The 25,689-nt window shown below is 37.8% G+C and overlaps 1 protein-coding gene across 7 annotated transcripts in view; it reads left to right on the top strand.

The window, feature by feature from the left end:
• Positions 1–25,689, top strand: part of slc4a11 (solute carrier family 4 member 11) — a 98,704-nt gene that overhangs the window by 44,264 nt on the left and 28,751 nt on the right. For 5 of the 7 annotated variants that reach the window (XM_051126491.1, XM_051126495.1, XM_051126492.1 and 2 more), the window contains exons 5-8: positions 4,499–4,727; positions 9,330–9,362; positions 14,614–14,695; positions 23,336–23,459. In XM_051126491.1, coding sequence (XP_050982448.1) covers positions 4,499–4,727; positions 9,330–9,362; positions 14,614–14,695; positions 23,336–23,459 — 468 coding nt within the window. The remainder of the gene's footprint in view (positions 1–4,498; positions 4,728–9,329; positions 9,363–14,613; positions 14,696–23,335; positions 23,460–25,689) is intronic. The other 2 variants (XM_051126498.1, XM_051126493.1) reach the window with 1 other exon arrangement.

Here is a 25,689-nt window from a genome sequence, read left to right as displayed (position 1 = left end):
GCTTTTTTTTTTGTTTAGTGATAGTTGTTAATGAGTCCTTTGTCTGTCCTGAAAAGTTAAACTGCCAACTGCTCTACAGAAAAATCCTTCAGCTCCCACAAATCCTTAGGTTTTTCAACATTTTTGTTTTTTTTTGTAATCTTTTCCACCAATGACTGTATGATTTTTAGATCCATCTTTTTACACTGAGGACAACTGAGGGACTCATGCAACTTTTGCAGAAGGTTCAAACACTCACTGATGCTCCAAAGGAAAAACCATGCATTGAGAGCCGGGGGTGTAAAGTTTTGAACAGAATGAAAATGCTGAAAACCAAAGAATTTGTGGGACATGAAGGATTTTTCTGAGGAACAGCAGGCAGTTTAACTCTTCAGGACAAACAAGGGATTCATGAACAACTATCACTAAAAAAAAAACAAAAAAAAAAAAAACAGCTGTGGATCATTCAGGTAACAACACAGCATTAAGAATCAAATGTATGTAAACTTTCGAACAGAGTCATTTTCATAAATTCAAATTTTGTTCTCTTGTATACTACACGTGTGTATATTTATTCTGTTCAAAAGTTTTCACCCCCCGCTCTTTATGCATTGTGTTTCCTTTTGAAGCGTCAGTGAGTGTTTGAACCTTCTGAATGAGGTCATTTTTATAAATTAAACTATTACATCTTTTATGTGAAATATCTTATTCAGGTCAGTACTAAATAAGATAATGTCATGTGCCTGGTCTTTGTCTTCTGTATTCGTGTTTAAGGACTTTTATTTTGTAGTTTTTGTGTCTTATTGTTCCCTGCTTCCCTGTACCTCTGTTCCCTTGTTTGTTGCCATGGATCTTCATTGAACCACACCCACTCCCTCATCAGTTACCCCGGTTACCAATTAGATCATTACCTCACCCTGTGTATAAATAGTCCTTGTCTTTCCCCTGTATTTTGTCAGTTGTTTAATGTCTGTGATGGTTGCTCCCTGTTCTTGCCTGGATTCTAAGGGTTCCCCGTTCTGGATAATTTGTTGTTTTCTTTGGATGTACAATAAACTCTTGCACATAGATCCTCGTCTCATCTCCGCTTCGTTACAGAACAACTGACCAACTATGGATCTAGCAGGAGTTTATCGCGACCCTCTGAGCACTCTTTGCTCAATTTTTCAAAACGGCCGACCGATCGAATATTATGTGGAGGAGTTCCTTTATTACAGCCAGCTAGTGCCTGGAGATGACACCAAAATAAAGGACTGTTTCTGGAGTGGACTCGATCCAGAGGTTAGTTTAAACTTACCGGATGAGGACCCCAGCTGGACCCTGTCACAGTATATAGACTTTGTTTTGCTGTTCTGTGAATCCCCTTTTTCTGTTAAGGAAGTAGAGAGGGTAATTCACAGCATGGTCGCCACTCCTGAGTCTCCTTGCAAGATGGCCGCCAGCCCAGACCCACTGCACAAGATGGCCGCCACGCCAGAGCCAGTCGCAAAGATGGCCGCCACGTCAGAGCCTGTCGCAAAGATGGCCGCCACGCCAGAGCCAGTCGCAAAGATGGCCGCCACGCCAGAGCCAGTCGCAAAGATGGCCGCCACGCCAGAGCCAGTCGCAAAGATGGCCGCCACGCCAGAGCCAGTCGCAAAGATGGCCGCCACGCCAGAGCCTGTCGCAAAGATGGCCGCCACGCCAGAGCCTGTCGCAAAGATGGCCGCCACGCCAGAGCCTGTCGCAAAGATGGCCGCCACGCCAGAGCCTGTCGCAAAGATGGCCGCCACGCCAGAGCCTGTCGCAAAGATGGCCGCCACGCCAGAGCCTGTCGCAAAGATGGCCGCCACGCCAGAGCCTGTCGCAAAGATGGCCGCCACGCCAAAGCCAGTCCACAAGATGGTCGCTGTCTCCAAGTCACGCCACATGATGACCCACGTGTTGGACTCACCCCTAATGGCTGTACGGACAGCTAAGATGGCGCTCCCTCTTGTTGCGGCAGCTACCCCTGATTCAAGTCAAGCTACAGGGCCGAGTCAAGCTACAGCAGCTGTTCCCCACGAGTCAAGCCAAGTCAATGTTGTTCCCGAGTCAAGCCATGTTGTTCCCGAGTCAAGCCATGTTGTTCCCGAGTCAAGCCATGTTGTTCCCGAGTCAAGCCACGTTACAGCAGATCTTCACAAGCCAAGTGACGTTATCGCTGCTGCTCTTCCCTTAATGGCAGTGGCCATGTGGTGTGTGTGGGCTACACACTGTGCTCCTGAGGTCACGCCTGTTCACAGGTCAGCCTCTGAGCTCTCGTCTGATCACAAGCCTGCACCAGAGCTCTCGTCTGGTCTCAAGTCTGCCCCAGAGGCCCCGTCTGGTCTCAAGTCTGCTCCAGAGGCCTTCCCCGTCGGAGAAGCTGCGCCAATGCCTCCAGAGGTGTCGGCGCCAGCCGTAGAACCTCTTACGGAGGGGGCGTTAACCACCAAACTCTCTGCTTCTCCCTTTTCCCTGTCTACATCCTCTGTCACTGTTCTCCCCAGGTCCCAGTCGATGACGCAGCCTCCTGTTCCGCCCCGGAGGGCTGCTCCGCCTCCTGTTCCGCCCCGGAGGGCTGCTCCGCCTCCTGTTCCGCCCCGGAGGGCTGCTCCGCCTCCTGTTCCGCCCCGGAGGGCTGCTCCGCCTCCTGTTCCGCCCCGGAGGGCTGCTCCGCCTCCTGTTCCGCCCCGGAGGGTTGCTCTGCCTCCGGCTCCGACCTGGAGGGCTGTAGCGCCGTCTGTTCTGCCTCCGGCTCCGCCCTGGAGGGCTCTAGTGCCACCTGTTCTGCCTCCGGCTCCGCCCTGGAGGGCTCTAGCGCCGCCTGCTCTGCCTCCGGCTCCACCCTGGAGGGCTCTAGTGCCACCTGCTCTGCCTCCGGCTCCGCCCTGGAGGGCTCCTGAGCCTCCTGCTCCGCCCTGCTGGGTACCGCCTGCTCCGCCGTGGAGGTCTTCTCTCATGATCTGGTGGTCCTCAGCTCCTCCCATCTGGCCGACTCCACCCTGGCCTCTTGCTCTGCTTCAGTCCCTTGTTTATCTCCCCTTACATGGACCTGGCCCTCCATCCCTTCCCCAGTTCTGCCTGAGCTCCTCCCCCTTCCTGGACTGGTATTTCTGTTTGGAGCGTCTGGAAGCCACTCTTTTGAGGGGGGGTTATGTCATGTGCCTGGTCTTTGTCTTCTGTATTCGTGTTTAAGGACTTTTATTTTGTAGTTTTTGTGTCTTATTGTTCCCTGCTTCCCTGTACCTCTGTTCCCTTGTTTGTTGCCATGGATCTTCATTGAACCACACCCACTCCCTCATCAGTTACCCCGGTTACCAATTAGATCATTACCTCACCCTGTGTATAAATAGTCCTTGTCTTTCCCCTGTATTTTGTCAGTTGTTTAATGTCTGTGATGGTTGCTCCCTGTTCTTGCCTGGATTCTAAGGGTTCCCCGTTCTGGATAATTTGTTGTTTTCTTTGGATGTACAATAAACTCTTGCACATAGATCCTCGTCTCATCTCCGCTTCGTTACAGATAACATGCATTTTGTATGATCCCTCTTATTTTGGTAAAATAATAAAAATTATGATCTCAACCGTAAATATAAATACTTTTAAAAACACTTGTCCACTATTAAAGGGATAGTTCACCCAAAAATGAAAATTCTGTCATTAATTACTCGACCTTCGTTTCATTTTTGGAACACAAATTAAGATATTTTTGCAACACAACTGACACGTTGAAGACCGAGAAAGGTAGTAAGGACATTGTTAAAAAAGTCTATGTGACATCAGTGGTTCAACCATAATTTTATGTAGCTACGAGAATACTTTCTGTGCGCAAACAAAAACAACCACATGTTGCTGGGCAATAGTGCTGTCAATGGGCAACTAAACTCCTCAATGGGAAAGTGCCTAAGCAACATTATTTGGCAACACTGCCAAAAAGTTGCCTGGCAACATTGCTCAAAAAGTTGGCCTATGTATCATCAGCCTGAGTTCATTGTCTGTATGTTCTGGTTCAAATAAATAAGGCTGGGCAAAAATTGCAGGTCATCCTGTCAAAATCTTCAGACATCTTTACGAAAATTATTTTATGTAAAGCGTGTCAGTTTGTAAAAAACTGACACAGAAGAGCAGAGATTATTGAATAAAATTGTTACTTTTGATTTTTTGCACACAAAAAGTATTGTCTTTGCTTCATAAAATTAAGGTTGAACCACTGATGTCACATGGACTATTTTAACAATGTTCTTACCACCTTTCTGGGCCTTGAACATGGGATTTGCGTTGCTGTCTATGCAGAGTAAGAAAGCTCTCAGATTTAATCCAAAATATCTTTGTGTTCTGAAGATGAACGAAGGTCTTACAGGTTTGAAACAACATGAGGGTAAGTAATAAAGGACAGAATTTTCATTTTTGGGTGAACTATCCTTTTAATATATGAATATGAAGTTTGTATATATGTTATTTACTTTGTAGATATTTTTTTTTTAGCATTGCTTACATGTACCTCTGTGCATTCTCTTAGTACGTGAAGCTGATGAACTTCGAGGAAGAAGTGCGAGCTCACAGGGATCTGGACGGGTTTCTAGAGAGGGCCAGTATTCTGCTGCACGAGGACGAGGCCTCTCTAGACGACGTGTTAAAGACAATGCTCCGCCACGTCTCACAGGACCCTCACACCGCTGAGCCCAGCTGCAACTTCGAGGAGATCATGAGCTCTCTTTTCACAGACGCAGGGTCACAGGAAGTCAGTGGTGAGTGTGTTTGTTTCTATTTGTGTGTTATTTCATGAAAAGCTTATGAAAGGTTGCTCAATACCTCAGAGAGCTGATTTGACTGACACCTCAAAGGATATAAGCACAGCAGTTTGACGTTAGTCAATGTTATTTTAATTTAGAATGCTTTATGAATTATAATACAGTTTTTACATAAAAAAGGGACAGAAGAATTAGTAACAGAAGGAACTGTGCAGAGACAGGATAAAAAAAGAGTTTCAACAATAATTAAGTCCATTTCCATCCCTGCTGACCCCATAGCTTTGAAACACACTCTAGGATGTGTCAGAGAGAGGACTTGCTCTGAATGACCCCATAAAGGGAAGTCAGGTGATAATAACACTCTTCTGTCCAGTCATTCACACATTAGACTCACTGGAATTGTCAAATCTTCCCAGAGGACACACAAGCCTTTATGACAGTGATGAAGTCAAAGAAAGTATAGATGAATCACAACAAAAGTTAAGTTGAGATTTGAAAGACCTTCAAGGCAGGAGCAGCTAAAAGAAAAATACAATAAATACGAAATATAAATAAGTACAAAATGTACAATTCAAGACTGAGTACATACAATATTTGAAAAGAGTCAATCGTTAAGTTACAAGAATCAATGAAAGAATGCAATTAGAATTCTTATTAGAATTTTAGTAGTTGAGTGAAGACTGGAATACACTACATGACTTTTGTACAATTTTTTTGGTGCGGTTTGCAGAAAGTCTGCATATTTTGGTCATTCGGAGTTGACATATTTCACAGAAAATCTCAATAGTGTATGATGGGCACAGACTCAGATTTTGTAGCTTCAGACTATGAATTCATGCAGTTGGAGGATGTCAAAGATGTTCGATGTTTTGAGGTGATTCTAGCAAGGAAGTGAATGTTTTTCCATGAATTTCTTGTGTTCGGAACTTGAAAAGTCTGATTTTGTGTGATGCCCAGTTTTTTCTCTGTAACCATTTACAAAGTAGGAAAATGTATGATGCCTACTTTTTAAAGCCTTTTTTTAGATTTTAAAACTCATGTAGTATATTCCAGGCTGCATCTACATTAATCCAGATACATTTGATAACAACGTTTTCATTTCAAAACGCTCTCCATCCACCCTAGCATTTTCAAGTATTTTGCAAAAATTTCTCTTTTCTACATTCGACTTATTGCGCATGTGTAAAACCTAAAAGACCCATTTGGAGTAAACGTCACAGTTGCGTCACTTGCAGCTGCGTGTACATAGTGGTGGCAGAAAAACACTGGCACAAGTGGAGGGAAACGGGTAAAATACTATGGTAAAATCCATAAAGTAAGAGAAAAAATGTAATGTGCCTTTGGATGTCAGAATCTGAATGCAAGTCATTTTTATCGAATACTATTGTCGAAGACGCCATTTGAAGCTGACGCAGACATTTGTGACCCTTGACAACAAAACCAGTCTTATGTTGCATGAGTATATTTGTAGCAATAGCCAAAAATACATTGGATGGGTAAAATTTATAAATTTTTCTTTTATGCCAAAAATCATTAGGATATTAAGTAAAGATGTTCCATGAAGATATTTTGTAAATTTTCTACCATAAATAGATCATAACTTAATTTTTGATTAGTAATATGCATTGCTGTGAACTTCATTTGGACAACTTTAAAGGCCATTTTCTCAATATCTGCCACATCTGCCTTCATGTTTTGCTGCAGGTCAGCAATTGTGAGTAAATTCTGTCATCTTTACTGGACTATAATATGAAGTGTGTACAAATTAACTTATCTGTAGCAGCAGTGTGCAAGTGAAAAGCATATAACATATAAGCACAGTATGTACAGATATGTATTGGCACAATAAGCGTCATATGAATAAACATGTGCCATCATTTTCAAAAGTCTCAGTTTTCAGGATTTTCTAAGTTAACTATACGACCAGTCAAAGATTTTTAATGTTTTTAAATAAATCTCTTCTGCTCACAAAGCCTGCATTTATTTGATCCAAAATACAGCAAAAGCAGTAATATTGTGAAATATTTTTATGATTTTAAATGTCTGCTTTCTGTTTGAATATGTTTTAGAATGTAATTTATTCCTGGGATCAAAGCTGAATTTTCAGCATCATTACTCCACTCTTCAGTGTCACGTGATCATTCATAAATCATTCCAATATGCTGGTTTGCTGTTCAAAAAACATTTATTATTATTATCAATATTTAAAACAGCTGAGTAAATTTTTTTCAGTATTCTTTGATGAAGAGAATTTATCTGAAATAAAAAGGTTTTTTAACATTATACATATACCATAAATATATGATTTTTTTTGTTGTTTGTTTTGGAAAGAAATTATAGAAATTAATACTTTCATTTAGCAAGGCTGCTTTAAATTGATCAAAAGTGATGATATAGACATTTATAATGTTACAAAATATTTCAGATAAATGCTGTTCTTCTGAACTTTCTGTTCTTCATATAAACCTGAAAAAATTCTATTAGGCTGTTTTCAACATAATATGAATACATGTTTGTGTTTTTTTTTGTTTTTTTGCACAGCAGATCAGAATATTAGAATGATTTCTGAAGGATCATGTGACTGGAGTAATGATGCTATAAGTTCAGCTTTGAAATCACAGGAATTACAATATATAGAAAAGTAGAAAACAGTTATTTTAAATAGTAAAAATATTTCAGAATTGTACTGTTTTTGCTATACTTTAAATCAAATAAATGCAGGCTTGGTAAACAGAGGAGACATCTTTAAAAACCATTAAAAATCTTAACGTTCAAAAACTTTTGACTGGTAGTACACTTTTAAATGTTTTTAAAAAGCTCTCGGTGTGAACCGCAGGCCAAAATGGAGACAAAACGATGTGTTTTCAAACAAAAATGTATTAGTGTGAACAAGGCCCCAGACTTGACACAACATTTATTAATTTTATCAGTGTTTTTTGTGTGTAAAATTTATGTGCTTACACTTTTTAAATGTATTTTTTAATTTAATTAGTTCATTTTTAATTAAAAAAATATTTAATTTTAATTTGCATTGACTAAATTGTTATGAAGCAAGAAAGTGTTGGTTAGTGCACGTTACAGCAGCTATCTACTGGGTCATTTTATTCAGTGGCCCCTTGGATCACCCAGCATTTTCTAAAAATGCTCCCCAAGTGACGTAATTTAGACATCCCTGCTCAGCCTTGCTCTGTATCACTAACTCCTTCTCTCCCTTGAACTTCTGGCATACTCTCAGCTAGAGGTGATGCCGCACCACCAGAGATTCACATTAGAAACAGATATTTCAGTTCATACTAATTTTTTAAACGATTAAGGTGACTATATAGTGACAGCGTATTTGGCAAACCAAATGCCTCATCTCCTGATTTATGTGATTAAAACCCTACATTTACAGTCAACTGAAATTAAGCCCCTAATTAGGACGTCCTGCCAAAAACTCTTACAAGACACAAGGGTAAAGGGAACATTTTATTGAGATACACTGGTAGTCCTATTATATGTCATAATTGAATGTCTCATATGCTCAGATAGTTTCCATCCTGATGATTCAATGGAGTTTTTCCAAACGATTTCCCGAATCAAAATTCACTACAATAAATGAAATATTCATGACAGCACAACGTATATAATCACACGGCATGTAAATCTATCAGGCTGTATGAATGTGTCATTTCCTTCTGAGATTTTCACAAGCTGGCAGCTCGTTTTTTCTGGATCGTATTGACCGTTTCGGCTCACCAGTAATCTCTGTGCTCTTATCATCGATGCCAAATTCACACTGAATACACACAGAATATCATTGGCTATCCTGGGCAGCAATTAAGCTCAGTCGTGGACTTTACTGTACCGTCACTCCGGTCTGGTCTAATACTGCACCTAATCTGTGCCCGGATGCTGTCAGATTATGTGAATGGTGAGATGTGAATTATCGTTAGTTGATTTTTTTTTTTTTTCAAGTCCAGGGATGATACATTCCCTCTTGTCTCTGTTGCTAGGATACATAGCTCACATGTGAGCGAGAATCATATTAATGATATGAGCCTGGGAACATGCAAATGAACTGATGTGTGATTGGATTATGAAATGTGAATGTCATGAATATGATAATGTATGATCATTCGCTTGAGAATCCATGAATGGGATCTAATTGTGAGCGCATTGATTGTATGTGCGCGTGACAGGTCTTTAACGCGCAGACGCCCGCGCGCGCACGCACGCGACCCAAAGTCTATCAGTCTGAAGATCAAATTAGAACGAAATGCGAATAAAGATCTCATTCAGCTAAGATGGAAGCACAATGAAAGATGGAGAAAAATCATATTTCATCTGAGTAAAGAGACCTGAGCATCTGCCTGACAACCCAGCCCCAATTAGTGAGAGAGGGAGGTTTGGTGTGTCTGTGTGGGTGGTGGGTTATCTGAATTAGTGTCTGAGAGACGTTTCACTCTTTCTGCTTGCTTTTAGGGTTCACAACATGTGTTTCTGTGCTCAACCTAACTTTAACCCTTTCCTTTCCAAACTGAACTCAGTGTGCGTGTGTTCGTGTGATTGTGTGCGCCTGCACGTGTGCGTCTGTGTGTCTCCAATTCTCTCGCACAGACAGGTCGGCGAATTTCATTTTCTATGACAACGGTAAGAACGATATGATCAGACGTGGGATATTACCCACAATTCATGTGTGTTTTCTCCCTGAGTGCTGATGTTTTCGGATGTGATTGACACGTACCATTAGTCCGACAGACACGCGAGTCTCTGTTTTCTTATTCAGATTCATCAATTTGCTGCATTTCATAGTTGATGCAGTGACACAATCCAATTTGAAATCAGTATCCACACATCTGAAATGACAAGATTCGGTGTTGTTTTAAAAGAGTCGGTGGTGAATGCTGAGTGATTCCCTTCCCCGTGGTGGTGCTTTAGATTGGGCTGTATCATCGCCTCTCTCTCTCTCTTCCTCTCTCTCATTCCTGGCTCATTGGTGTTTGGCTGATTGGCTTTGCATGGATTCCGCTGTTGTGATTGAAAAAGTCCACTGTCATTCTGATGTCTTTTTCGGCTTAATATTTATGCAGCACACACACACACACACACACAAGGAGTGAAACAGACTTTTTAAAATCTTGAGGAAAACTCTTTAGTGTGTGTGAATAAAAGCATCTCATTCCATCCTGATGTCCAGGCCTCTGGCAGTTATCAGAAGGGGTGAGGTGGGGTTGGCCTAGATGATTGCCTGAATGTTAATGCGTGTATTTTAGTGCTGGACGATATGGCTGAAAACATGATATCTGGGTATTTTTTAGTATGCAATATATCTATACTTTCTTTAAATAGCTAAAAACTATTTGAAAATAGTGTTACTAACTAAATCACCCAAAAATAAGCATATTTAATAGTGCTGTCAAAATTAGCACGTTAACACGGGTGTCTAATTGTTTCAGTTTAACGGTGTAAAAAATATTTTATTACAGGGACGGGGCTAGGGTTGGCCACCCCCTTCACAACTGCTGTTTATCTTTTTTTTTCTTGACAAGAATTGCGTATATATAGTCACAGAACGTCTTTACGATTACATCAAATTTGAGACTTTTCAGTGATTTCAGTGCTCAAAGCTTCAGTAGAACAGCAGTAAACTGCGGTCAGATGAGCTGTTGTCAGGCCATATGTCAGATAAAACAAATTTAAAACAAACTAACCATTAGTTGACGAGAAGAGGCTTGGACGACCCAAATTTTATTAGACGCTTAGTCGCAGATAGTTAATGGCTGGTCTATATGGTAATATAGTACATCGGGCTCGCCTCTCATTCAAATGCGGCTTTTCATCTGAAATATATAAATAGTTGCAACTTCACATGGCTGCTCAATCTAATGTTAACCTAGAAAAATGTGCACTATTGAAGTGTTGTGGAGTGTGGAACCTACATAGTAGTGCGCTCACTGCATGACACATGGAGGTGCTGGTGTGGTCACTTGTTCTTAAAAATATTCTGTCATTTTTTCTGATACAGATAAAAGTAATACATCTTTTGAATCTGTAAAGACTTTCATTTACGTGTATTTGTGCGCACTCACAATAACAACAAAATATTGCGCTTTTGTAAAATAATGAATGCAAACAGAATGCGCTTTCTAGAAAGCGCCTTAAATAGAAAACAAATATTCTCCACGATTATGCAGTCTGTTTGAAACATGCATACTGGCGCATCCACTACTGCAGAGATGCCTAGTCAGTGTTGCCAGCTTCATGTAGCCGAAAACAAAGAAAGCACTAGTTAATCAATAAAATATTAAAACGTTAATGCAGTCTCCTTGCTGTTTTTCCCCTGACACATTCATAGTTATTATGTATGCCAGTGCACCGTGGTAAGCTTTTTTTGTGTGTGCTTGAGTGCTAAGTAGGCAATTAAAGGCTCATTATTATGATTTATATGGTTTATTAATAAACGTGCAATTAATAGTCAACTAATGCCTAATATGAACGACTACTAATCGACCAGAAAAATCTTTAGTTGAGAACAGTCTTACCTGGCAGTCGTTATACTATGCTCGTAGCACACGTGCTTCAGTTGCACACAAATGTGGCGGCACACGCTGTAGTGTGTGTCATTTTATATTAAAGCACGAATCAAACTACCAGCATGCGTGTAGGATCCACATCACGTTCTGCAGCAGCATCTTTTAAAGTAATAGCAGCCAAAAAACATAATAACCCAGCTGCTATGATGTCTGTTAATCAAAGAACAAAAGAAAAAAGAGGATATAAATAACTTTTGTAGCTTTAAGGATTCATCTATATTTAGGAGTTTAAGCGTGTAGCTCTGAAACCACATTGTAATTGTTATAATGTCCAAGGATCAACAATCTCCACGTAGAGACTTAAAACGTGGAGGGATGGTAGTTCTTACACCGCCTACAACCAAGGCTCGCACTACAGCAATTAAAAGTATAAAATCCCTCCTAAACTGTCAGTTGCAGGCTCAAGTGTCTTATGTCATTGGAATACTCGGCTCACAGAGGACAAAACACATGCCTCAGATTCGACCGTGAGCCTGGTGAAATTGTCAGGTATTTTGGATTTTTTGAAAGATCTACTTTCTACTGCAAACTAGTCCTAGGTTTTCGCCCGATCAGAGCCAAATCAGTGTAGAAAGATTCTCTGGAAAATGAATACCAATAATAATACAAAAAAATTTGACTTTCGACTCACCATCGCAAAGGGACGCCAAAAAGTAAAATGCCTATAACTCCTGAATGGAATGAGATACCTTTGCCTCTAGAACCACTGCTGCCAGTCAGATTGTTTGTTAAATGATTAAAAAGATCGACTGATAAAAAAACCTATTTCTGTAAACCTACTTGTGAACTGGTCTTAGGTTTTTCACTCAGTCTGGAAAAAAACACTGCAGTGCAATTTTCTGGACTCTTTAATTTTCAAAAAAATGTTGAAATTTACCATTTGGGAAGCTATAAAGGGTTTGTTTAGAAAAGGGTCCTATCCAAACTTACCCAAAATCCTATAAAGCCTAAAGTAAAACTCAAAACTTCACAAAACCTGCTGAGCACATGCAACAGGTGATTCTAAACAAGCGTGCAATTTTTAAGGAGATCGGACCACAGCTGACGCTAGAACAGAAACACTGAAAAAACATAATATTTCTATGGTAAATTACCTGGATTTGGCAAAAATGCTTTTTTAAATCATTGATTTAGGTGGTTACAGACTTTTTTCAAATATGGTTAAATGCCTTAAGGCGCTTGAACCCCGGTAATCACCGTATGCAAATTTAATTTCTGTATATTTCTTATTTGCTGGTTTATGTGAAGATTGTTTAAAGTTCACTTAGATTAGACGTTGTTTTTTTTTAAAGTCTTAAAAATTTTTAAAATTGATAGCTCTCAGTTATACTGTAATGCTGAATGGCTATAGTCAATGGTTTAATATTAGGGAAAAAAGGGCAATTTCCTGGAGACATTGTTTCCTGGAGACATTGATATTGGTATTAGTTATACTCAACTTCAGTCATAAGAAATATTTAACAAATATCAAAAATATACTGTTTTTATGTTGTTTCCGCATTGTGGGATTAATCGCGATTAATTGCAAATAATAATAAAAAATATATATATATAATCATAATAAATATGATTAAAATCATAGTAAAATAAAGATTAAATTAAGGAATCTGAGCCTATGAAATAAGCAAGTAAAGTGCCACGCAGGGACATCTGTTAATATTTTTCACAAATTGTTGACGGTATTATTTTAGTCATTATCATTATTTATTAGTTATGCTGTTATACTATCACTGAACTATATAATTGTGTTTTTTTATATGTCTATATATTAAATTTTTATTTCAGTTTTAGTGCATCATCAATTATTTTAGTATCTCAAGTTAAAATAAATGAAAACGAGAAATGTTGCTTTGGCAACTGAGTGAAATAAAGTAATTATTTTATATTTTATTTTATTTCATTTAACGTTCATTTTATTTCAAATTAGATTTTTTATGTTTTTTTTTATGGTTAACTATAATAACCCTGTTGAATCAGACCCTATAATAACCCTTGTTGAATCAAAATTTAAACTACCATTTTTGAACTGAGTAATGGAAATGAATCACACTTCCCAATTCTAGCTGCTTTTTTGCTACAGAGGTTTGAATCAGAGACAGTATTAAAATATCTTATCAACCTACTCACATATGAACATACAAGTTGTGACACAATGAGTAAGCGTGAAACTGGCCTACAAACGTAATGGCCAAAAAACATTTTAACATCCGTTTTCATCAGCAGCAAACCACTATACAATTTAATATACAGTATTGTAAATATTCAATATATCATCCATCTGTAGTGTTTGTGAAGGTGTGCATGGTTGCCTTAGTGTACATGCTTTTATGGCCCTGCATTGAAAATGAAAAGTACTGTGGAAAAAGCTGGTCTGCTTTTTCCTTCATGAACACACCAAGTACACAATTATCTCAGCTGTTTGTCCTCCTGCCAATTCAACGGTCTTCATATTGCCCTGTATTGCTCCATTGATACGTTTCCCTCTCTTTTCCCCTCCTTCTCATTCTTTCTCTCTTCCTGTCTATTTCTCGATGGTGCTGAGTGTGTTGTCATGGTGATACCCATCTGTCCACGGTGTGAGTGTGTGATGTCTTATTGATGAGACAGTGTGACTGTGTGCCAAAGACATCCATCCTGCCTGCTAAACAGCACACACACATATGCACACACACACACACATTCACATACATATATTGTTTTTGCTAGTCATGCTGAACAACTCACATCTGTCACCTTTGCCGGACAGAGGACGTATATGCACATACACACACAAACACACATACGTGCTTTCACACTGCTTGGTGTTAATATGCTGGACAGCTCACACCTACACAAGATAGAGGGCACACACACACACTGATTGATTAATTTGAATTAAACATTTGGTGGTGTTCTTGGAAAGGTCTTCATTGTCACTCATGCTGGCTGCTGTGATGTGTATTGTCCTCTGGTGAGCTTCTGCTTCTGTTCTACCTTGATATGCATTAGCCTTTTCATGGAGATGAGCGGACTTTGATTTAATTACTGGCCCTTCCATCAATTCACATCCTCTTGTTTGTTTTTTGTGTGTGTCCCCATGTACAGTGAAGTCGGTTGACTTAATCTTGGTGTCAAACTTATGAGCAGTCTACTTCTCATAAGTACTGTTCTTCATACCCAATTTGCACTTGATGTGCAGTACTTTTGAAGTGGCATCCAGATTGTAGTTAACTTGAATTGATTGTTTAGTTTCTTTCTTCATGCATGGTCATCCATTGTCTGTATTGCATGGCCGCTCACGACTGACCCCTTGCCTTCTCTCCTCACAGTGCATCTATTGTCAGAGACGCTGCAGTGTGTGACGGCCACAGCCACAGGGATCCAGTACCAGCAGTCCTGGCTTTGCATCCTGTGAGTTACCTGGATCTGTCTTACCTGTAATGCTGAACTTTTAGTGGTTTTAGAACAGGGGTGTCTGAAGAAATCCCACAAATTAGGACTGCCAATTTAACTTGTGTATTAAATGAAAAAAATATACAGTACAGTTGAAAAGTCTAGGGTCAGTAAGATTTTTTAAAAGAAATTGATACTTTTATTCAGCAAGGATGCATTACATTGATTAAAATACCAGCAAATACATTTATCATGTTACATTACAGGATTAGTTCACTCCTGAATTAAAATTTCTTGATAATTTACTCACCCCAATGTCATTCAAGATGTTCATGTCTTTCTTTCTTCAGTCGCAAACAAAGGTTTTTGAGGAAAACATTTTAGGATTTTTCTCCTTATAATGGACTTTAGTGGGAGTCAACGGGTTGAAGGTTTGACTTGTAGTTTCAGTGCAGCTTCAAAGGGCTCTACTTGATCCCAGCAGAGAAATAAGGGTCTTATCTAGTGAAACGATTGGTTATTTTCTAAAAAAAAAAAAAAAAAAAAAAAGAAAATGTATGTACTTTTTAACCACAAATGCTCATCTTGCACTAGCTCTGCAATGCGCATCTGCGACTTGGAAAGTCACGTGGGAAAGTTCTTCGTCTGTGTACTTCGGTTCAAAAAGGTAGGGTGGGGCAAAACAGAGTTATTTTCGTCAACGAAGACGATGACGAAAAATATTCGTAAACGAAAATACTTGATCCCAGAAAAATATTCGTAAACGGACATTTTTTTTTCTGTGACTAAGACAAGACGTTGACAAGCTAAAACTAATGTCTGACGATAAAAACTATGACTAAATTTATGCAGCGTCTTCGTTAACGAGACGAGGCGGCACTAGAATGTTCTTTTAGGACTACCAGACATACCTATAGTCTAACTGTCGTATTTCAAAAAGTGCGTGCCTGTCATTGGATTGCAATTGGACAAGGGGCGATTGCATATAGTCTCAGTTTGGCAGCCACAGTGGACGGATAGGCTACCAAAATCCGAACTAGCGATCTGAAACAATGGCCTCAGCACCTGAAGTGTTAGGGATAGGGTGACCAGACGTCCCGTTTTTCCTGGGAGTCCCATTTCGTTGTTGATTAACTTAAAGTTAGTGAAGATGGGATCTCGCGCACACTCATGTCTTTCATGTCTTTCTTTCTTTAGTCGAAAAGAAATTAAGATTTTTGAGAAAACATTCCAGGAGTTTTTTCCTTATAATGGACTTCAGTGAGAATCAACTGGGTTGAAGGTCTAATTTGTAGTTTCTACGCAGCTTCAAAGGGCTACACGATTACAGCCAAGGAATAAGTGTCTTATGAAAAATCCCATTTTTCCTCCATCTTAAAAAAAGGCCGACATTGTTTTTACCTTATTTGTAAAGGGTGTTTAAACTTCTTTGCATGTTCGCTTTGTAAATGCTATGACTGTACTTCCACTTACATCACGCGTGACCTTTCCAACATGATTATGTAATGCGTGAAGTCGAGCTAGTGCAAAATGAGCATTTTTGGTTAAAAAGTTTATAAATGTTTAACTTTTTTTAGAAAATGACTGGTCGTTTCACTAGATAAGACCCTTATTCCTTGGCTGGGATCGTGTAGAGTCCTTTGAAGCTGCATTGAAACTGCAGTTTGGACCTTCAGTCCGTTGGTGTCCAGTTGTTATATGTATGAAATTAAAGTAATGACCTTCTGTTCTAATTCAAATGACAAACTCTTTATTCTCTTTAGCAAAAAATAACTGGAACTAGATGTCCAGTGTAACCTCAGCAGATAGCCAGTGAGATTTTAGGGATGCTTGAATGGTTTCTCCTAGTGAATGCTGTCCAGAAAAAGAAAAAAAAAATCAAGATAAATGAAATATTCTGAGGTCAATGTACAGAATGCTCAGAAGACATATCTGTGGCAAGAGTGCAACCTCAGATGACTGTGTTAGACATAGGACACCTCAGTACAAAACAGGGTACCAGACTTCACAGTTTCTCTGAAAAAAATGGCAGAAAAAGCAATCAGTCTGAGAGATTCGGTAAAGGAAGGCCCATTCAGGGGTGAGCCGGGTCAAAACATGCATTATGAAAGCAGAAGCTTTTGCCAGTATTACTTTATCACTGCAGGTCTATGCCAGGGAGTCCTTGAATCATCAATTAAAAGTCATTTATTGCTTCTCTTGGGTTAAGATGTCTTGGTAGTGCTGATGCGTTGTCAGCTGTCTGTAAGGAGTTAGTCAAGTGGACATGTGCCCTGTCTTGTCCTCCTGCCTTCTCATAAAAACAAAAATTCACGTTTCTGACCAGGGGCATAATAAAACCTTATAAAAACAGTCAACTTTAAGGATTAGTTCACTTCCAGAACAAAAATGTACAGATAATTTACACACCACTTGTCATCCAAGATGTTCATGTCTTTCTTTCTTCAGTCATAAAGAAGTTATGTTTTTTGAGAACAACATTTCGGGATTTCTCTCCGTATAGTAGACTTCTATGGTGCCCGTGTGTTTGAACATCCAAAATGCAGTTTAAATGCAGCTTCAAAGGGCTCTAAACAATCCCAGTCAAGAAAGAAGGGTCTTATCTAGCAAAACTGTCAGTTATTTTTAAAATAAATGACAATTTATATACTTTTTAACCTCAAATGCTCGTCTTGTGTAGCTCTGCGTGAACTCTGTGTATTCCGGTTCAAGACAGTTAGGGTAGGTCAAAAAACTCCCTTTTCATTTTTTCCTCCAACTTCAAAATCATCCTACATCGCTGCAGAAGTACCGACCCAGTGTTTAAGTGAACATGCAAAGAAAATCAGACGGCCTTTATAAAAAAAGGAATGTAGGATGGTTTTGACTTGAAATGAGAAAATGAGATGGGAGTTTTTTAACCTACCCTGTCACGAACTAGAATACACAGAGTTCATGCAGAGCTAGACAAGACAAATGTTTAAGGTTAAAAAGTATATAAATTGTGATTTTTTTTTTTGAAAATAACTGATTGTTTTGCTAGATAAGACCCTTCTTCCTTAGCTGGGATCATTTACAGCCCTTTTAAGCTGCATTTAAACTGCATTATGGAAGTTCAAACTCAGGGACACCATAGAAGTCCACTATATGGAGAAAAATCCTGAAATGATTTCCTCAAAAAACATAATTTCATTACGACTGAAGAAAGAAAGACATGAGCATCTTGGATGACAAGGGCGTGAGTAAATTATCTGTAAATTTTTGTTCTGAAAGTAAACTTCTCCTTTAAAATTCAGGTAGGCTTTGAGTTATTGTGATAATGAAATACTGCTGGATCAGTTTCAGCATGTACAGTATAATAACTTTCTGAGGCCAGTAAGAAGGCGGATGGCCTCAGGGAAGAAGTTGCTATCATGGCGAGATGTACTTGTGCGCATGAGTAGCATGTCTGCCCGAGGAAAGAAAGGTGAATAGGTGATGCCCATGATGTGATGAGCCTGAGGATCTGTCAAGCCCTATTTGAAGTTCACAGGGGTGTAAATCTCTTCAGATGGTAGTAGTAGTAGTGGTTTTAAAGTTTGTGGTTGGTAAGATTTTTCAATGTTTTTGAAGGAAGCTCACCAAGGCTGTTTTTATTTGATCAAAAATACAGTTAAAACAGCAATATTGTGAAGTATTATTGCAGCCATTACTCAAGCGTCACATGATCCTTCAGAAGTTATTCTAATATGCTGCTTTGTTGCTCAAGAAACATTTCTTGCTGGTATTAACAGCTGTGTTGCTTTATATCTTTGTGAAAACTACGATGCATTATGATGATGCATTTCTGATCATGATTCTTCCCTGCTGAATAAAACTATTAATTTCTTAATTATCTTACTGACCCCACATTTTGAAAAAGGTAGTGTAATAACATACAGTTAGAGTTTGCTGAGAACTCTCAGGGAAGATAAAATTGGCTCTGTTCAGTGTGTGAGGAGTAAGAAAATAAAGATCATGTTTGAGACTCATTAATAGAGCTCAGCTAGTAGCAGTTTTGCGACAGCAGTGTTTTTGCAGCTCTTCTACACCCCAAGCGAGTGATGCAACAAAACAGCTTCATTTATTATAATGAGAGCATTCAGAGGAGTTCAGATCTCAATGCGCCAGCAAAAAGCACACTGTGGGCTCAAACAGTTGTGTGAAAGTGTGCAGTGGACCCCGCGCTGCCACACTTGCAGTGTTGACAGTGATTACAATGGGTACGTTCTATTTTGTCACATCGCACAGCAAGCAGTGTAGATGGGGTGTCATTCCACACTGCTCTTGAATATTTGTAGGGGTTTGTCTAGCTTTAGGAGTGCAGATCACTGCAGAAGAATCAGTGACATAAGGAATTATGTACTCCCCAAATATAACAGGCTACACACACAAGGTGTGCCACTGCATGGACAAGCCACTGTCCTTCCTGACGCTGGACTTAGGTGTCTTACAGTGTATTGCTTGCATTATTGTTTACATTAAGTGAAAGTAGTCATAGGTGCTATTCACAAACATATACACAAGCATGCTTTTTGTACTGTTTTTTTTTAAAGAAAGACAACACAAAAACAAATTAGACTAACAAACTTTCATGAAATTTTGAATGCTAATGATTTTTTTTTTCTGGGACATCAAACTGTAATAATGGATTACTGACCTAAAGGAAAGCTCACAGCAGGCTCATTTAGACTTGATACACGATTGACAGAAGCAGTAGTGGAATGGATATGCAATGTTATTAAAAAAAAAAAAATCTTGTCTTTTTTATGTTGAATGGGGGATGTTATATTAACAAAATAATTGATGACCTTGAGAGCCCTCTACTTAGCATCTTTGAAACTTCCTAAATATACCAAAGGTATTTTAAGAAGTTGCATTCAGACAAGCACACCTGCACACAGAGTAGGCTACAACAAAGGTGTCTTGTCGATAGATAACTGTCTGTTGAATCCATAGCTTTAACACTTTGACATTTATGTCAGGTGGCTCGGTCTCTCTTGTCTCTAAGTATCCCACACCAGCCTGGTCTCATTGTTTATATGTAGGTATTAGTACGTAACATCTGGAAGCACAAAATGTACGTTTTTGTATGTTTTTTTTGATGTTGAAAAATACCATTTGGATGTATTTTAACGTTTAAAATGTAAAACTGGCTATGTAAAATAGCTAAAAAGCATAAAATATTTATGAATATTTTATGTACTTAAGATATTTGTGTCAATGCATTTTTATCGTTTTATTGATAAGTGATTTTGATTTTTTTAGACTCCTTAACCTACCCCAAAACCTAAACCTACCCATTTTAAAGCGTATTTAAAAAAAATTAAAAACGTAATTGACCGGAATATGCAGGGAAATGGCCATTTTCGTAACAATATAGCATTAAAAATATATATTTTTATAGTCGCTAATCCCACTCCTACCTCTAAATCTAACCATAACTATTTCTGTGCAGTATAAAGAAAAACATGACAGATAAGTGCAATCACAATAATTTATTTATTACAAAAATGTCAAAAGCAGAACCAAAAGTAATCCAAATGCCACAGTCCTCTCTAGTGGAATGCAGTAGTTTTGTATGAAGTGCAGAGCAGAATTTAAGTTGTTAATCGCTTAAAATGTTATCCACATTATTGTCCCGATCCACTCAGTGAGGGCACGCATTTCGCATTCAGAAACCTCAACAGAAACACGGCATGTAGCAATCTGTGACAAAGCAGGCGAGAGCCAATGAGTGTTCAATTTTCCTGCCATAAAAAACTGTCGTAAAGTTTCTTGAAGGCAACTTTTAAACCTGGAACAAACGTGTCAGGATGGGTATTGCTGCTTACGGTCCATGCTCAGGATAGAGATGATCGTTGAATACAGGTTTAAATTTAGGTCTGTTTCTTGCAGTTGTATGGATTTTGGAAATTGATCCTTTTGTTGCTTTTAGGTGTATTTTATGGTTCTGTTGTCAGGCATATCCTGTCTGATAAAACTCCTTTTGTGTCCCATGGCAAACAAAGTAAATATTACCTGATAAGTAATGGTTAAATGATTGCAGAAATGTTATTCATTTTAAGAGCTTAAAGTGTAGTCTTGTTTAACATCGAAATGAGTTAGCAGCAGAAATCACACAGAGCGAAATGTTATTTCGTATTCAGTAAATGAGTAAGCTTAATTTATTAATGCAGTTGAAAACATAATGCTATTGATAAAACAACTTAAATGAAAAGTTTACTTCCATAACAATAATTTACAGACATTGTACTCACCTCCTTGTCATCCAAGATGTTCATGCCTTTCTTTCTTCAGTCGTAAAGAAATTATGTTTTTTGAGGAATTTAAGGATTTCTCTCCAATGGTGCTCGTGAGTTTGAACTTCCAAAATGCAACTTAAATGCAGCTTCAAAGGGCTCTAAATGATCCCAGGTGAGGAAGAAGGGTAAATATGTTCAGGGTAATGAAATGTTCTGTCATTTTCAATAAAAAAACAAAAAAAAAACAATATAAAAATTTATATGCTTTTTAACCTCAAGTGCTCGTCTTGTCTAGCTCTGCAATGCGCATGTTTACTCCATGTAAATGACTGATTGTTTTGCTAGATACGACCCTTATTCCTTGGCTGGGATCATTTAGAGCCCTTTGAAGATGCATTTAAACTACATTTTGGAAGTTCAAACCTACCAGCACCACTGAAGTCCACTATATGGAGATACTTCCTGAAATGTGTTAAAAATATGTCAGTATTGTGTTTTAGTACCTGTGAAAATGTAAGTAAATATGTTTTCTAGAACCACATTTTACATAAAATACATACAAATTCTCATGAGATCACGTTGCCCACACACACACACACATATATATATACACACACACACATAAGTATCCTCTTGTAATTTGAGCAGATTATACATTGATGTTTTGATTCACATCTGTCAAAATCTACTACCTGCTATTAAGTCCTTAATGAAAATAAAATGGTCCCAAACAAACCCTATCTAACAGACATCTGCAGGTCATGATTAGGTTCAGATGAGTCATCTACTGTACTTTCTCTCAGAGTTTTCTAGATCCGCCAACACATTTTCTTTCTCAACACTTTGCTTAACAGCTGCCAAAACTTTATCAACAGCCTCTGAACTGCAGCAGTGTCAGGCAGCATCCAACATCACTGCACAAACTAACAAGTCTTAACCAGCAGCTATATGTGCTGCTAATATAGTCCTGCAATATACATGCTTAAATTAAGTTACTCTTATTCTTTGTATTTATTATTGAATGTGTCAAATTGACAATCATCAGTGCTGTTTGCCTGGTGCAATCTATGTTGAACTGTTGCTGCCTACATAAAACAAGAAGTAAGCTTAATTTTATGTAAAAGGGATACTTATGCAGATTTTCTAGTGACAATGACAGCAGTGATTCATTGAGTTATGACTAAATGAAGGAGAACAGCATTATATCTTGGCTTATATCCAGAAACACAATGTAGTCAAGTGCACTCAGTGCATTTTAAAGAACAAACTCAGGTGACCCATAAAAAACACGTTCAACAATGCAGAAATATTTTCTTTTTGTGCTTTATGTGCTTTCACATTATACTATTTAAGTCTACCCTACAATTAGGATTTGGAAATGGCTAATATTGTCCACTCCTAGATTTTCATTTATGTATTAATAGTGTGTTGCTGTAGATAAATGTGTGATAGATAGAATTTACGTGAGATAATTTTAGAGACCGTAAATCAAAAGTCACTGAAGACCCTCAGACCTACTTTGAGGTCAGAAAAAGCCCCTCAGTGAGGTAAATAAAATAAAAAAGGCCAAGTTCAACCAATGGCCCACACTAGCCTAGTAAGCAGAAGATTTGTGTTTCTTTGAATTATGTGCGGACAGTTTTATGGCCAAGAAAGGGAAACAAGTGGCAGTGTTGGATGACCCACAGCAGCTCTATGTCTTTACATTTATAGTAAATAAAACAGAGCACTTAAATGTGCTTAATGCAAGGCCGCAAGGTCACCAAGTGCTTACAGAATGGCACGACAGCTTTAGCATGGTTTAGATCAGACTGCAGAGCATTTTCCTTTTCTAAAGTCTCTCGTGACCTTAGTACATTGCCTGCGTTTTATGGTTATGAGTATTAGCTGGACCAGTGGGACAGATTCAGTACCCTGATGGCAGGGTCTGAGTATAGGGCCTTGTATTAATGCACATTTCAAGTAAATTAGACGTGCAAACATATACTGGTTAATTTTGTTCCTTTGGCAAATCTTTATGGTAATATTTGACTGTATATAAAATTACCAAGTCAAGTACATTGAGTGCTTTTATCTTTTCTGTTCATACATAGTTGATATGTTGATATGAACCTCATAATAGGTGGTAACAGGCTTGAAACTAAAGGTGCACACTTTATTACTTTTTTCTAGCTTTATAAGCTTGAAAAATAACAGGAAGTACCTTTTTGCCACACGGCCCACAACCGAAATTTTACTTTGACACCCCTGTTCAAGAGCTTTCTGTAATCCCATTAGACCTCAACCAATGGATTTGTTAATGTGTTTGCTGTACTCCTGTTACATATTGAATTAATCTGATCCTGTGCCAGGTACATTAAAGCACTGTGTAAATCGTAAAGAGGATTTATGATGATTTATGAACTCTTTGTGACAGCTGTAATGTGAAGAACCTACAGAGGCGGCACGTGTGTATCTCACGCCTGGATCGTCCACAGAACTGGGGGGAAAACTGCGCAGAAGTCCGCTATGTTATCCTTATTCTGGCACCTTCAAAGATGGTAATATAATCACACAAACACACACACACACACATTGGCTTTCCATGTTTTAAGGGGACATTCTGTAGGCGTAATGGTTATACTGTGCAAACTGTATTGTCTCTCCCCTTTCCCTAACCCTACCACTCTCACAATACTTTCTGCTATTTTAGACTTTCAAAAAATATATCATTTTGTATGATTTATATGCTTGTTGCCTCATGGAGACCCAAAAATGTCCCCACAAGGTTAAAAAATGACAAGTATTACTATACTTGTGGGGACATTTGGTACTCATAATGTAGGGAATACCAGGACCACACACACACAGACCCAAAAGAAAATTTGCACGGAGGACATTAACTTAGATTTATGTGAAAGAAATAGCCTTGCAAAATCCTTACCTTTGCGAATCTGAGCCTAGTCTGAGATATCGCTGAAATCTTTTTTAGAGACCAGGGTTTTTCAAACCTGGCAAACCCAGTAGACCTGGCATCAATTTTTCAGAGATAAAAAATCGTAATTTACAACTTTTAAATTAAATTAAATTATTGTTGGTGTGTAGGTCCGGATCCAGTAGGTTTTGGATTAGGGTTTGGTTTAAAATATTTAATTGCATGTAAAGTTTTATTTTGTTAACAGTGAAAGAAAATATGTATTTCTGTGTTCATGTGTCAGTTCATAAATAGTTTGTGCAAATTTTAGTTATTAATTTATCAAAAAATGTTTTTCAGATAATATTTTAATTTTAATAGAAAAAAAAAATGTAATTTTTTTAATAATATTTCACTTTTTTTTTTACAAACTTAGTTTAAATGGACACTTATATATTAAAATACACTACCAGTCAAAAGTTTTTGAACAGTAAGATTTCCTGTGATTTCAGAGCTGAATTTTTAGCATCATTACTCCAGTCTTCAGTGTCACATGACCCTTCAGAAATCATTCTAATATTCTGATTTGCTACTCAAAAACATTTATTATTATTATTATTATGTTGAAAACAGATGAGTAGAATTTCAGGTTTCTTTGATAAATAGAAAGTTCAGAAGAACAGCATTTATCTGAAATAGAAATCTTTTGTAACATTATTAATGTCTTTATCATCATTTTTGATCAATTTAAAACATCCCTGCTAAATAAAAGTATTAATTTCTAGCATTTCCTTTCCCCCAAAAAAGAAAAGACAATTATACTGACTCCAAGCTTTTGAATGGTATAGTGTATAAGGTTACAAAAGCTATTTATTTCGGATGCTGATCTTTGGATCCACCTCAAAGAATACTGAAAAAAAATTGGATCAAATAAATGAAGGCTTGGTGAGCAGAAGAGACTTCTTTAAAAACATTAAAAATCTTACTGTTCAAAATCTGTTGACTGGTAGTGTATATAGTTGCCTTCATATTTCAGGAAAAGGATAATCATGTTTAGGGGTCTCTGGCATCAAAAGGTTTTGGATTAGGGTTTGGTTTAGGATTAGCTGCATGTAAATATTAACAATCAACTGTTATTACTACAGTAAGTGTGTATAATGTGTAACAAGGACAAAAAAAAAAGTTGAAATAAAGTGTTTAATTTTTTAACACTCTTACCGAATTTAATATGATTGCTGTTTCATTCTGCTTTCTAAAGACAGGTTAAAATCTTGAGATTAATTACAGTTTTATTCTGTTGACCTTTATAGTTTTTAACAGTAAGAAATAAAAACAAAATCTGAATATATTAATGGAAAAAATTTGTTTCTATGTTCATGTCAGAGTTTATAAATAGTTTGTATTTGTGCAAATTTGTGTCATTAATATACTGTAGTATATATTACATATAATTTTTAAGAGAGAGCATTTTCATAATATTACACTTTATCCACAAACATAGTTTAAATGGGTGCTTATTAGTGCTGTCAAACGATTAATCGTGATTAATCACATCCATAATAAACGTTTTTGTTTACATAATATGTGTGTGTGTACTGCGTATATTTATTATGTATATAGTAACACACACACACACACGCCGTATATATTTCAAAAATATTACCATGTATATATTTATATTCATATAATTTATCTTATATATAAATATATTTAAAATATGAAGATAACATTTTTCTTAAACATATACAAGCATGTGTGTGTATTTACATATACATAATAAATATACACAGTACACACACATATATTATGTAAACAAAAACTTTTATTTTGGATACGATTAATCGCGATTAATCATTAGACAGCACAAGTACTGATAC

This window comes from Labeo rohita, chromosome 13, assembly GCF_022985175.1.
Source record: "Labeo rohita strain BAU-BD-2019 chromosome 13, IGBB_LRoh.1.0, whole genome shotgun sequence".
Classification (NCBI taxonomy): domain Eukaryota; kingdom Metazoa; phylum Chordata; class Actinopteri; order Cypriniformes; family Cyprinidae; genus Labeo; species Labeo rohita.
Note: the sequence above shows the minus strand (reverse complement) of the source record. Positions and strands in the feature narration are given on the sequence as shown.